At 46.6% G+C, this 12,500-nt stretch overlaps 1 protein-coding gene across 3 annotated transcripts in view; it reads right to left on the bottom strand.

The window, feature by feature from the left end:
- dnm3a (dynamin 3a) overlaps positions 1-12,500 on the bottom strand; it is a 42,036-nt gene that overhangs the window by 3,340 nt on the left and 26,196 nt on the right. For 2 of the 3 annotated variants that reach the window (XM_083766499.1, XM_083766500.1), the window contains 4 exons: positions 8,967-9,076; positions 2,609-2,720; positions 1,172-1,336; positions 44-267 (listed from right to left, as the gene is read on the bottom strand). In XM_083766499.1, the coding sequence (XP_083622625.1) occupies positions 44-267; positions 1,172-1,336; positions 2,609-2,720; positions 8,967-9,076 (611 nt within the window). Of the gene's footprint in view, positions 1-33; positions 268-1,171; positions 1,337-2,608; positions 2,721-8,966; positions 9,077-12,500 lie in introns of all 3 variants that reach the window. The other variant, XM_083766501.1, reaches the window with a different exon arrangement.

Here is a 12,500-nt window from a genome sequence, read left to right as displayed (position 1 = left end):
TTAGGGGGCTTAGGTAACAAGGGTTTTGTCTACCGTCCCCTACTTGCAGGCCTGTATCCAGGAGGAGTCTACGGGCGGAGGCAGAGGGGTGGAGGAGGTGGATGTGGAGATGTCCCCTATGGTGGAGAGCGCCTCCTTCAGGGCAGCGTGTGTACGCAGCACCTCCTCCCTGCGCTGGCCCTGCTCCGGAGACTCATCCATCAGCTCTGTGTGTTCTGCTAGAGCGTAGAGCTGAGCCAGGAGTTCTGAACCAATGAACTCCTTCACCTACAGAGAGCGATTACAAACAGAGTGACAGAGAGAGGTAGAGGGAGGGAGAGAGGGAGAGAGACAGAGAGAGGGAGGGAGAGGGAGAGAAAAAGGGGGGAAAAGAGACAGAGGGGGAGAGAGAAGGAAAGAATGACAGAGAGAGACAATATAGGAGACGGTATTTCCCTTAAAGCTAATTTATATTCTTCCATGGTAATAGATTTAAGTGGATAGAATAAACATAGTCTTCTGTATGTGTATGTACTTAAGTGGACTGACTAAAACTGATATGAGATTTAATTTTTTTCCTACGGTCTGTTTATTCTCTCTTTCCTTCCTTTTTTAAACGATAATTTTCCCTATTTGAGACATGGAACACACAAGGACCGGGTAACCGGGTAGCAGATGAAGTCATTTCATGCTAACATAATACTTTAAATCAAACTGGAGCAAAAAGATGACAAACCACTTTAAAGTGCAGAGATAGAGATAGTAGATAGAGTGTAGAGTTTTTAACTTAAAAGCTAAACGGAAAAAGAAAACAAACGAAACAGAAAGAACATATTTGTTCTTCTGTCAGTATGAGTATGGCATACATTAGTGTAAAGTAACTAAGTACATACACTCAAGAACTGTACTTAAGTACACTTTTGAGGTATGATGTTTGATTATTATTAAAAAACATACATTAACCACTTCAGTCTATATACTTTGGCTATTTGAAAACAGCCGACCTACAAAGCTCACAGTGCAAGCTTATAGATCTGCTGGATTTCTTTTTTATGAACATTTTATACATTTGAAAACATTAGCTTTTGGTACTTTAAGTATATTTTGATGACAATACATTTGCACATTTTACTCAAGTACTTGTAACAGAGTATTTCTATATTACTTGAGTAAAAAGAAATATATAGCGTACAGTGTTGATAATGAGGTGCATGATGATCTTGGGCATGAGGTCCCTGACGGTCTTGTAGATGATGTTCATGTAGGACTCCACCAGGTTACGGATGGTCTCCACCTGACGCTCCAACTGGGGATCCGTCAAGTCTCCAGAAGAACCTCCACTCGTCTCCCCGTCCACCTGAGAGAGAGGAATATACCGTATATATGTGAATGATATCGTCTCTGTCAGGTGGGAAGGAACCTCATTATGTCCAAAACGGTCACTTCGTTTTCAAGGCCAGCAACAAGTAGCAGATCGAGAAGCAAAAAAAAATGCGCCTCTTCCGCACCACATTTCAGGCTTGTATAGGCCGTCGATTCACGGAAAATCTTTGAATATTTACGGCAAAAGAGTTTGTGAAGACTTTGTTTTTCGCGCTCTTGGTTACACTGCGAACATGAAATTGCACATTACATGGTAATGCTTCTGGTCCGAACTGATTTTGGATAAGTGTAATTTAATACACTTCATCATCACACAAAGGTGTCAAAAAAAGAACCGACCTACAAGCTAACAACACATCACCATATATATATGGTAAATTGTAATTCTGATTATTTTAATGTAATCTAGAGTGAATGCACGGTTGTTGCATGGTTGTTATGCTTTAATGTATTTATTTTGTGATATCTGTAATGTTGTTCTTATTTCAATTTTTGTATGTATATTATTCTGTGAGGACCCCAGGAAGAATAGCTGTTGCCAGGTGTAACAGCTAATGGGGATCCTAAATAAACTAAACTAAACCAATTCACCATGCATAATGTTCTTTGCTTGCAGATCGTTTCGGAAAGCGAAAAGCGTCATTCAGGGACCTTGAATTAGGCATTTATCTCGCCACAGGCAGGTTAGAGTTATATCTTATGTCATCTGCTCTTGTACTTGTGACTACTGGGACGAAGTAGGGAGCAACCGGAGAGCAGGGGGAGGACGAGGAACAAACACAAAAGGAGGGAGGTAAGGAAGGAGGAGTGGGGGGAGGAGGAGGAATAAGGGGGTGGGTCAGGGACGCGGAGGGACGGAGAACACCGTTGATTAGAAACAGACAAGCACCGCATGCACACTCAATCACACACTCACACACACACACACACACACACACACACACACACACACACACACACACACACACACACACACAGTGACATCATAGGCCGAGAATGCAGCAGTGAGGAGCCAACGACAGAACGGGATTGAAGGGGTGGGGGACTCTCTCTCCCTCTCTTTCTCACTCTCTCTCTCTCTAGCAAGGGGATGAGAGAACGGAGTGGAGAGAGATGGGCAGGGAGGTTTCGGGGTTAACGAAGGCTAAGCTTGCATTATTAGAGCATGTTTAAGGTGAGGACAGGTGCATGGTCCCCCACAGCTAGGGTCAGTGTTGGGTTTAATTGGGGGTCACAGGGTACTGACAGTGACTCTCTCGGGGTAGACTCCAGCCCGCAGGAGAGACGCCTTCCAGCTGTCCACCTCTTCCTGAGTGCCACAGGCCAGCTCCAGGAACCTGTAGTCCTTGTACACGTTCCTGCAATTCATTTCAATGCTTGTCAGAGGTCTCAGGAAACTACATATCCCAGGCGGCAACATCAACACTCAAATGCTTGTGCACAAAGTACAACACACAAGGCAAGGAAGGCAGCGCGGAAAAAAGTCTGGTACACGATTTTACAGCACGCGTGCACACACACACACACACACACACACACACACACACACACACACACACACACAGGGATCTGCTCTTCCATTGAGACATTTAGACTGTACGGTGGTTGGAGGAGATGGTCTCCCTGCTCTTCCATTGAGACCCTGGTGTCGGGTAGGACCCCTTCTGTCTGACAGCTATGTCGTTGCTGTCGGGCCGAAAACTCTCTTATCTTCATAATTGTAACCTTTTGTGTTTCTTCGTAATGAATGCCCTATACTTCACACTACAGCATCAAAAGTAGCAGATCCACAAGCACAGAACGCGGCGGCGCCAAGTGGTGTATTTTGAGCTTGCGAATCTGCTATTTTCGCAGCTTTTGAATTTGAATCCTGAAAAGTAACAGTTTTGGACATATGAGGTTTCCACCCGACAGAGACCAGATCTCAACCTGGACGCCTTATTGGCAGAGTGGTAGAAATGTGGTCCCTCACGCAGTGAACACCCGGGTTGGAATCACGGAGTCGGACATGAAAGTTATGGACTGCGGCTTTAAATAATTAACACTGACTACTTTACTGCACACACACACACACACACACACACACACACACACACACACACACACACACACACACACAAGGCAGGCACACGCACACACGCACACACACACGCAAACGTACAAAAGAATAACAGCCTTACATTCCTCCCCTAACCGCTGCTCTACACATGACCTTTCTTCTCCACTACTACGACTCCTCTTCATCACTGATCTATTCATCATTTTCTCACTCTATCATTCTCTGTGGTGGAAAAAGTACTACAATGTTGATAATGCATGTTTTCAAAATCTGCAAAGTAACTAAAGTTTTAAAATAATTGTAGTGGAGTAAAAGATGCCTCTGAGATGTAATAGAAGTAAAAGTAGGCTACAGAAAATTGGAAATACCTAAAATAAAAAAATAAATAAAAAGTTACTTAAGCACAGTACTTGAGTAAGTAAGTAAGTAATGTATATCTATATATCTATATCTCAAGCAGCTTCTCTGCTGTCTCTTGTCTTCTGGTCCATCTCTAGTGTCTCCTGGTCCATCTCTAGTGTCTTCTGGTCCATCTCTAGTGTCTTCTGGTCCATCTCTAGTGTCTTCTGGTCCATCTCTAGTGTCTCCTGGTCCATCTCTAGTGTCTCCTGGTCCATCTCTAGTGTCTCCTGGTCCATCTCTAGTGTCTCCTGGTCCATCTCTAGTGTCTCCTGGTCCATCTCTAGTGTCTCCTGGTCCATCTCTAGTGTCTCCTGGTCCATCTCTAGTGTCTCCTGGTCCATCTCTAGTGTCTCCTGGTCCATCTCTAGTGTCTCCTGGTCCATCTCTAGTGTCTCCTGGTCCATCTCTAGTGTCTCCTGGTTCTCTAGTGTCTCTTGGTCCATCTCTAGTGTCTCCTGGTCCATCTCTAGTGTCTCCTGGTCCATCTCTAGTGTCTCCTGGTCCATCTCTAGTGTCTCCTGGTCCATCTCTAGTGTCTCCTGGTCCATCTCTAGTGTCTCCTGGTCCATCTCTAGTGTCTCCTGGTCCATCTCTAGTGTCTCCTGGTCCATCTCTAGTGTCTTCTGGTCCATCTCTAGTGTCTCCTGGTCCATCTCTAGTGTCTTCTGGTCCATCTCTAGTGTCTTCTGGTCCATCTCTAGTGTCTTCTGGTCCATCTCTAGTGTCTCCTGGTCCATCTCTAGTGTCTCCTGGTCCATCTCTAGTGTCTCATGGTCCATCTCTAGTGTCTTCTGGTCCATCTCTAGTGTCTTCTGGTCCATCTCTAGTGTCTCCTGGTCCATCTCTAGTGTCTCCTGGTCCATCTCTAGTGTCTCATGGTCCATCTCTAGTGTCTCCTGGTCCATCTCTAGTGTCTCCTGGTCCATCTCTAGTGTCTCATGGTCCATCTCTAGTGTCTCCTGGTCCATCTCTAGTGTCTCATGGTCCATCTCTAGTGTCTCCTGGTCCATCTCTAGTGTCTCCTGGTCCATCTCTAGTGTCTTCTGGTCCATCTCTAGTGTCTCATGGTCCATCTCTAGTGTCTCCTGGTCCATCTCTAGTGTTTCATGGTCCATCTCTAGTGTCTCCTGGTCCATCTCTAGTGTCTCCTGGTCCATCTCTAGTGTCTCATGGTCCATCTCTAGTGTCTCCTGGTCCATCTCTAGTGTCTTCTGGTCCATCTCTAGTGTCTCCTGGTCCATCTCTAGTGTCTTCTGGTCCATCTCTAGTGTCTCATGGTCCATCTCTAGTGTCTCATGGTCCATCTCTAGTGTCTCCTGGTCCATCTCTAGTGTCTCATGGTCCATCTCTAGTGTCTCCTGGTCCATCTCTAGTGTCTCATGGTCCATCTCTAGTGTCTCCTGGTCCATCTCTAGTGTCTCCTGGTCCATCTCTAGTGTCTTCTGGTCCATCTCTAGTGTCTTCTGGTCCATCTCTAGTGTCTTCTGGTCCATCTCTAGTGTCTCATGGTCCATCTCTAGTGTCTCCTGGTCCATCTCTAGTGTCTCATGGTCCATCTCTAGTGTCTCCTGGTCCATCTCTAGTGTCTCCTGGTCCATCTCTAGTGTCTCATGGTCCATCTCTAGTGTCTTCTGGTCCATCTCTAGTGTCTCATGGTCCATCTCTAGTGTCTCATGGTCCATCTCTAGTGTCTCCTGGTCCATCTCTAGTGTCTCATGGTCCATCTCTAGTGTCTCCTGGTCCATCTCTAGTGTCTCCTGGTCCATCTCTAGTGTCTCATGGTCCATCTCTAGTGTCTCCTGGTCCATCTCTAGTGTCTTCTGGTCCATCTCTAGTGTCTCCTGGTCCATCTCTAGTGTCTTCTGGTCCATCTCTAGTGTCTCATGGTCCATCTCTAGTGTCTCATGGTCCATCTCTAGTGTCTCCTGGTCCATCTCTAGTGTCTCATGGTCCATCTCTAGTGTCTCCTGGTCCATCTCTAGTGTCTCCTGGTCCATCTCTAGTGTCTCCTGGTCCATCTCTAGTGTCTCCTGGTCCATCTCTAGTGTCTCCTGGTCCATCTCTAGTGTCTCCTGGTCCATCTCTAGTGCAGTGGTTCCCAAACTTTTTCATGTCAAGGACCTCCATAATGACACTCATTCGCCCGTAGACCCCCATAAGAGAAGATTTTTATGGCTCTAGCAGTATTTCAAGGGTCGCCGAGGTTTGACCTGAATAAGGCTACGGTCCCCTATTTAATGGCATTTCTATCTCTGGGACCCCAATGTATATTGTAAAATCACTGTTAATTTAACTCTGAGAGTGTAGAAATGGTATTGTGCGTAACTGCGTATACTGTAGGTAGCGACGTCACTGAGAGCGGGAAACGCACGAGAATCCGGAGCAGAAAAAGTGGTCTGGTCCCCCATCTGTTAAACATTGTTTCTTTTAATCACTCTGTTGTTCCTCTCTCCTCCTATTGTTGTTCTCCGCTCACATTCATAACAAGCACGCATGCACGCACACACGCACGCACACACACACACACACACAGACACACACACACACACACACACACACACACACAGACAGACAGAGAGCGTGAGAGAGAGAGAGAGAGAGAGAGAGAGAGAGAGAGAGAGACAGAGAAGGCAACACATGTTTGTAACCACAGTGAGCTGTGCTGTGCAGGAGGGTGAAGAAAATGGCTACAGATTTGGGAGTCTGTGACTGCATGGACTAAGCTAGGATGGGCTAGGCTTGGTCTCACGTAGGCCTAAAACAATTCAGAGACTTAATGAAACGACAATGAATGACTAAAAGACTTTAGGTTGGCAACTTCATATCACAGGCAGAAACCCCTTTTCTCCATATTTGATGTTTTTGAGTTTATTTCCAAAATGTACGTCCTATACTTGATCATACAGTAGCTACAGCGTCACACAAAAGCACCAAAAGTAGTAGATCTTCCTCCTTTGCTATTTTTTTATTTGAATCCAAAACAGTTTTTGACATAATGTCTCGATAGGCGATATGGGACTGTAATATGATTTGTATTCAAAGCAGTAGAGCGTAGGCCGTTTTCTCTGCTGTTCTAGCCACTGACTACATTAAATTTAGATGTCAACCAGATGCATCGGTATGAGCGGAGATCTCTGATGATCTGTCTACGTGAGACTGGACTAGACTAGGCCTGGCTGGACCATAGACTATAGGAGTGAGGCAGGGTGCGGTGGCTAACGGCAAAGGAGCTGCAAGCCAAGAATGACCATACCAGAGTGCAATTGCACAAAGGTCCATGACTCGTAAGAATAACACACGCACATGTAAACACTCAAGAGCACACATGAAACTGCTGTCTGAACTGAATTATTACTCAAATCAACCGTTTTTTTTTCTCCAACGTTTTCTTTTTTTAAATCTGTTTCCTCCTCTGCTGCCTTCTCTTCTGCTGAACTCAGGGCAAGTGTGTTTTCCCTCATTCTGAGGAATTTCTGCACACTACAGCCTTGGTTGCTTTACTGTAGGTTTGAGGAGTTTCCTGAGGTTTTTGATTACTGTCAGACAGGGACACAGTCACAAAACCGCTGCAATGACTACCACACACACACACACACACACACACACACACACACTCAATATGCAGGGGAGAGAGAGGAGTAGGAAGGGGGGGGGGGGGGGGGGGGGGCGCCATCGGACAGACTTTGACACATTCCTGGCCGATGGCTCTAATACGATCTCCCCTCTTTTTCTCCCCTCAAGCCTTCCAGTCCAATCCTTCTCTCTCCCTCCTTTTTGTGGTGAGTCGAGCAATTCTTTCCAAACAAGAGCAGCCTCATCTCTGATCCAAGCTCTCTGGCTTTGATTAGCTGCTTAATGAGCCTGCCGTCGGTATGCTGCGGTTTCTGCATTTGTGTGTGCGCGCGCACACACACACACACACACACACACACACACACACACACACACACACACACACACACACACACACACACACACACACACACACACACACACACACACACACACACACACACACACACACACACACACACACACACACACACAGTTTGCTCCGAGAATACAGCATAGCATAGAATTATAAACAAAGCCCACATGCTCTGGTACAATCAGCCAGGCTATGGTTTAACTCCAGTTCCTAAACACACACTCTCTTTCACACACGTACGTGCACACACACACACACACACACGTGCGCACACAGCACCCCCCCCCCCCCACACACACACACACACACACACACACACACACACACACACACTCATAAACTCACTATGCCCAACCCTGTCCTCAGTTGCCTGGCACATACCCACAAACAAAACAACAAAGGCCCAGGTTTCCAATAAACATGGATATAAAGATAGAATGAAGAGAGGTCAGGAGGACAGATTTTACGTTAAGAAAATTCAAAATGATTAAAACATTTTCAAGATTTTCCAAAATATTTCAGGAATAGCAAGCCAATGTGCAAGCCAACTACTTTATGTGCGTCTCCTCTGAACGACGTCCCTGGTGTTCAGGAGTTGATGCTTTTTGGAAGGCGCTCCAAGTTGAAACCATCTCAACTTTAACCATGAGTTAATGTCACCCCTCGAGAGAGGAGGGACTTTATTATGTTATACACGTAATTACTCCTATGGGGAACATTCGCCCAAAACAGCCAATCTACAAGCTCATAACGTTAGAGAGTTGGTAGATTTGGTATAGTGGTGTGGTACAGACACTAAAAACCCTTTCACTGAGACTAGAGGGTTTAAGTGGTTAGGTTTGAATGATGTATTGTGCCTTGTGCTCTTGTCCCCTCTGTGTACTATAGCGACACACAGTGTTTTATTGTATGTGTTCATGGCCTAATGGATCAAACATCAAGGCTTAATACATCAACGTAGCTCCAGTAAGCAAACTAAACAGGAGAGAATTCTCATTCATTCATTCACTCACTCACTCACTCACTCACTCACTCACTCACTCACTCACTCACTCACTCACTCACTCACTCACTCACTCACTCACTCACTCACTCACTCACTCATTCATTCATTCATTCAGTTCCTCAACACTTTTAAATCTCTGATGGGTGTTGGCAGTTGACGGTTTGTGCGGGTTGATAGCTCGTGAACACACGTACGTCGCACGCACAAACCTGTGTTCTGTGTTGAAGATGGCAAAGCTGTGTTTGCTGGACATGAAGCCCCGCTCCACATCTCTCAACTTCAGATTGTCCAGAGGAAGCATGAACTTCTTCTCCTTCTCCTGAGAGAGAGAGAGAGAGGACAAAAATGGAGGGAAGGATGAGGGTAGGTGGAGGGATGGAAGGTAAGAAGAAGATTAAAATAGGATACTATCATACTATACTACTGCAATTTATCTTGGAGAGAGAAGATATTCCTTCCCGATACCCATAACTTGCCTATCGGTCTGATAATACATTTAAAAAATCTAGGACAGTGGTTCTCAAAGTGGGGTCCAGGACTCTCTGGGTTCCTTGAGGGAGTTCCAAATGGACCCTTACAGTTCTGTAACTCCGAGAGTGTACTAATTGGACCCGCAAATGGGGGTCCTTGAAATGTAAAGTTTGAGAACTAGGAAGGTTTTGATCTACGAATAAATATACATTTAAAAATATATATGAAACAGTAGCGACTGAGCATCCAAAATAAGTGATTGCTGTAAATGACATATGATCATGTGATAAATGATGAATGGCACAGACTGACATGCTCACTGATACCAGCATTTTAGGAACAAGTCTACTTAAATATTGACAGAAAATCACAGCACAGTGAAAATATTAAGATTAATTATAACATCAATGAGCACAGACAAGGACAGTGTGAGTACTAAACGAAGGGAGGGAAGGAGGAGGAGGAGACAACAGAAGGTGTAGAACACTTTGCTAGCAAAGCATGTATCAAAATAGTATGTGTGGGCCTACAGCCTGCCTGACTGTCTGACTCACATTAACAAGCCACTAACAACGAGAGAGAGAGAGAGACACACACACACACACACACACACACACACACACACACACACACACACACACACACACACACACACACACACAGAGTGGCCATACGTCTATAGTCTGTCATCACCAAGTGGACGTTATGAATGACAGAGAACAGTTGGAGGAGTGATGTGGACAGAGTGAGGAGGAGAAGCAGGCTGCATGGAGGCAGGGGGAGCACAAAGAGCGAGGGAACGAGAGAAGGAGTTTAAAAAAAAGAAAAAAAAGGAGGGAGGGCGGCAGGGTCCACATGTGAAAGTCATTACTCTGACTCAAGCTCTCTAACACAACATTTCTCCTAACGGGGAGCCCCCCCCCCCCCCCCCCCCCCCCCCCCCCCCTCTTTCTCCTCTCTTCACCAACTTGCTCCCCGTGTTCAGGAGGGAGACTCGGCCTGTGAAGCTGCTATGGTGACAGTTTGTAGCATCCCATCCAGGGAAGGGTTGGAGAAGAGAAGGCACAGAGAACAGGAGGGAGGAAGAGAGCAGCAATGGCCCTCACTAGAAAAAGAAACACCATTCCGTCACTAAAAAAAGCTCAGCTGTGGTCAGTGCGTGCATGCGTGCGTGCGTGCATGCGTGCGTGCGTGCATGCGTGCGTGCGTGCGTGCGTGTGTGTGTGTGTGTGTGTGTGTATACTGTTGCGGTAACCGGCGGTGATGTGAGTGTACTGGTACATTTCGGTCTCCCCTCTCCCAGTGCTCCCCTGAACCCTACGACTCTCTTCCTTCGTTCCTCTTTCTCTCTCTCTCCCTCTTTTTTTTCCAGAGGGGCCCACTTCCTGTTACAGAGGCTGAAAAAAAATGACAGAACGAGATTGGCGCTTGGACAGCAACATCTGGTATCGCTTTAGACTAGAGAGAGAGAGAGAGAGAGAGAGAGAGAGAGAGCTGGGAGGAGACTTGCAGAGAGTGTAGCGTGTTCTTATGGGGTAGAAATATAATGTAGAGATCAGGAAGAGAGGAAGAGGAGGGATAGAAGAGGACCTGTGGAAGAGAGGGAGGTGAGGTTGTGCTAAGGAGACGGGTGGGACGAGGAAGGGACCTGGAGAAGATGTGGAGACGACGAGGCAAAGTGTGGAGAAACTGCAGACCACTCCAAAGTTGATTCCCCAAGGGTCCCATCAACCCATATATGGCTGCTAAGGTCCTCCCTAGCCCTCTCTCCCTCTCTCTCTCTCTCTGTCTCTCTCACTCTCTCTCTCTCTCCTTATTTCCTTACGCCGTCCCTGAGTGAACGTGCAGATCCGGAGTCGAATGAGCGAATGTGCCACGTCAAGACTGGATACCGCCGCGCCTCTGGACAGAGCCCCATGGACGTCCCATCGACCAACATGCACCGAACCTCACCGGATCGTGTGTGTTTGTGTGTGTGTGCGCGTGTGTGTGTGTCGGGGCTTTGACACCAAAAGGAGTGGAGGTCTGCTGCTGAACCCCATCGCCTTGCCACCCGCGACCCCGACCGACCACCACCACTGAGACGGGATAAAAAAAAGAAAAAGAAAAAAAGACACAAAAAAAGAGAGAGATGAGACATGGCACAAGATGAGGACCTTTCTGCCAACTTTGCCAAGTCCACCCTACGCCGACTGACCCGAGAGCGGGACTGATTCCGCTGAGAAACGGTAAAAAGCTGAAGAAAGTAAAGGGTCCTGCTCCGTCATCCCAGTGTTCAGACTACCTGTTCAGGATACTACTGGTGTACAGTAGTCTGCACATTGGTTAGACTGTGCAAGGAAGAGCTTCCACCGCCGACATGGACCGCTAAGTCTGGACGACACGCAGCACACACAGGCCTGATTTATACTTAGTAGTATGATGGCGTCCCACGCTGAAAATAGCTGATTTACAAGCTCCCACGATATGTCACATTGTGAGTGACGCATCGTGAGCTTGGAGATCGGCTATTTTCAGCACGGGACACCGTCGCGCGACTAAGTACAAATTGGGCATCACACGTCGCACACACACACACACACACGCATGTACTCTTCTTAAGCTACGGGGAAACCTAGTTTTTTTTTTGTAACTCTGTCAAATGTTGAAGTACAAGAAAATGACGTAAATGTACATACTGACTGACACTGAATTGGATCTCTTCGGTTGGCATGAACAAATTGGCTGTTGACGTGTAATGTTTCTTAGCTTGGATCTAACATCTGGTGCTTGGTGCATTATGTTTTAGGTAGAGAAGGTATGAACTAACTGTTGATTCTTCCTTCCCCCAGTGTGGCCCTCACACGTCTGGGAATACGTATGGTTCTTGTTTAGGCGTCTCGCTTTTTATGGGCCTGGTATTATCTTATGTGGCCTCAGCGCAAAGTCATTCTTGAATAATGTTTATAGACACCATGGCACCACTTTTGAATGTGTGCATGTGCACGTGTGTGTGTGTGTGCGCGCGCGCACACACACACACACATTCTAGCGGTGTCAGGGTGGTCACGGAGAATCATAGATCAGTGCTGCTGTGTCTGAGACTGTCTCCTCTCCCCACAGACTAATGGATCTGAGATATGGAGCAGACCTGACACACACACACACGCTGACCCACACACCCGCACATGTATACACACACACACACACACACACCCGCACATGTACACACACACACACACACACACACACACACACACACACACACACACACACACACACAAGCACGCACA

The sequence above is a fragment of the Protomyctophum parallelum genome (assembly GCF_964188405.1).
Source record: "Protomyctophum parallelum genome assembly, chromosome: 6".
Classification (NCBI taxonomy): domain Eukaryota; kingdom Metazoa; phylum Chordata; class Actinopteri; order Myctophiformes; family Myctophidae; genus Protomyctophum; species Protomyctophum parallelum.
This window is presented reverse-complemented; position numbering and strand designations above follow the sequence as displayed.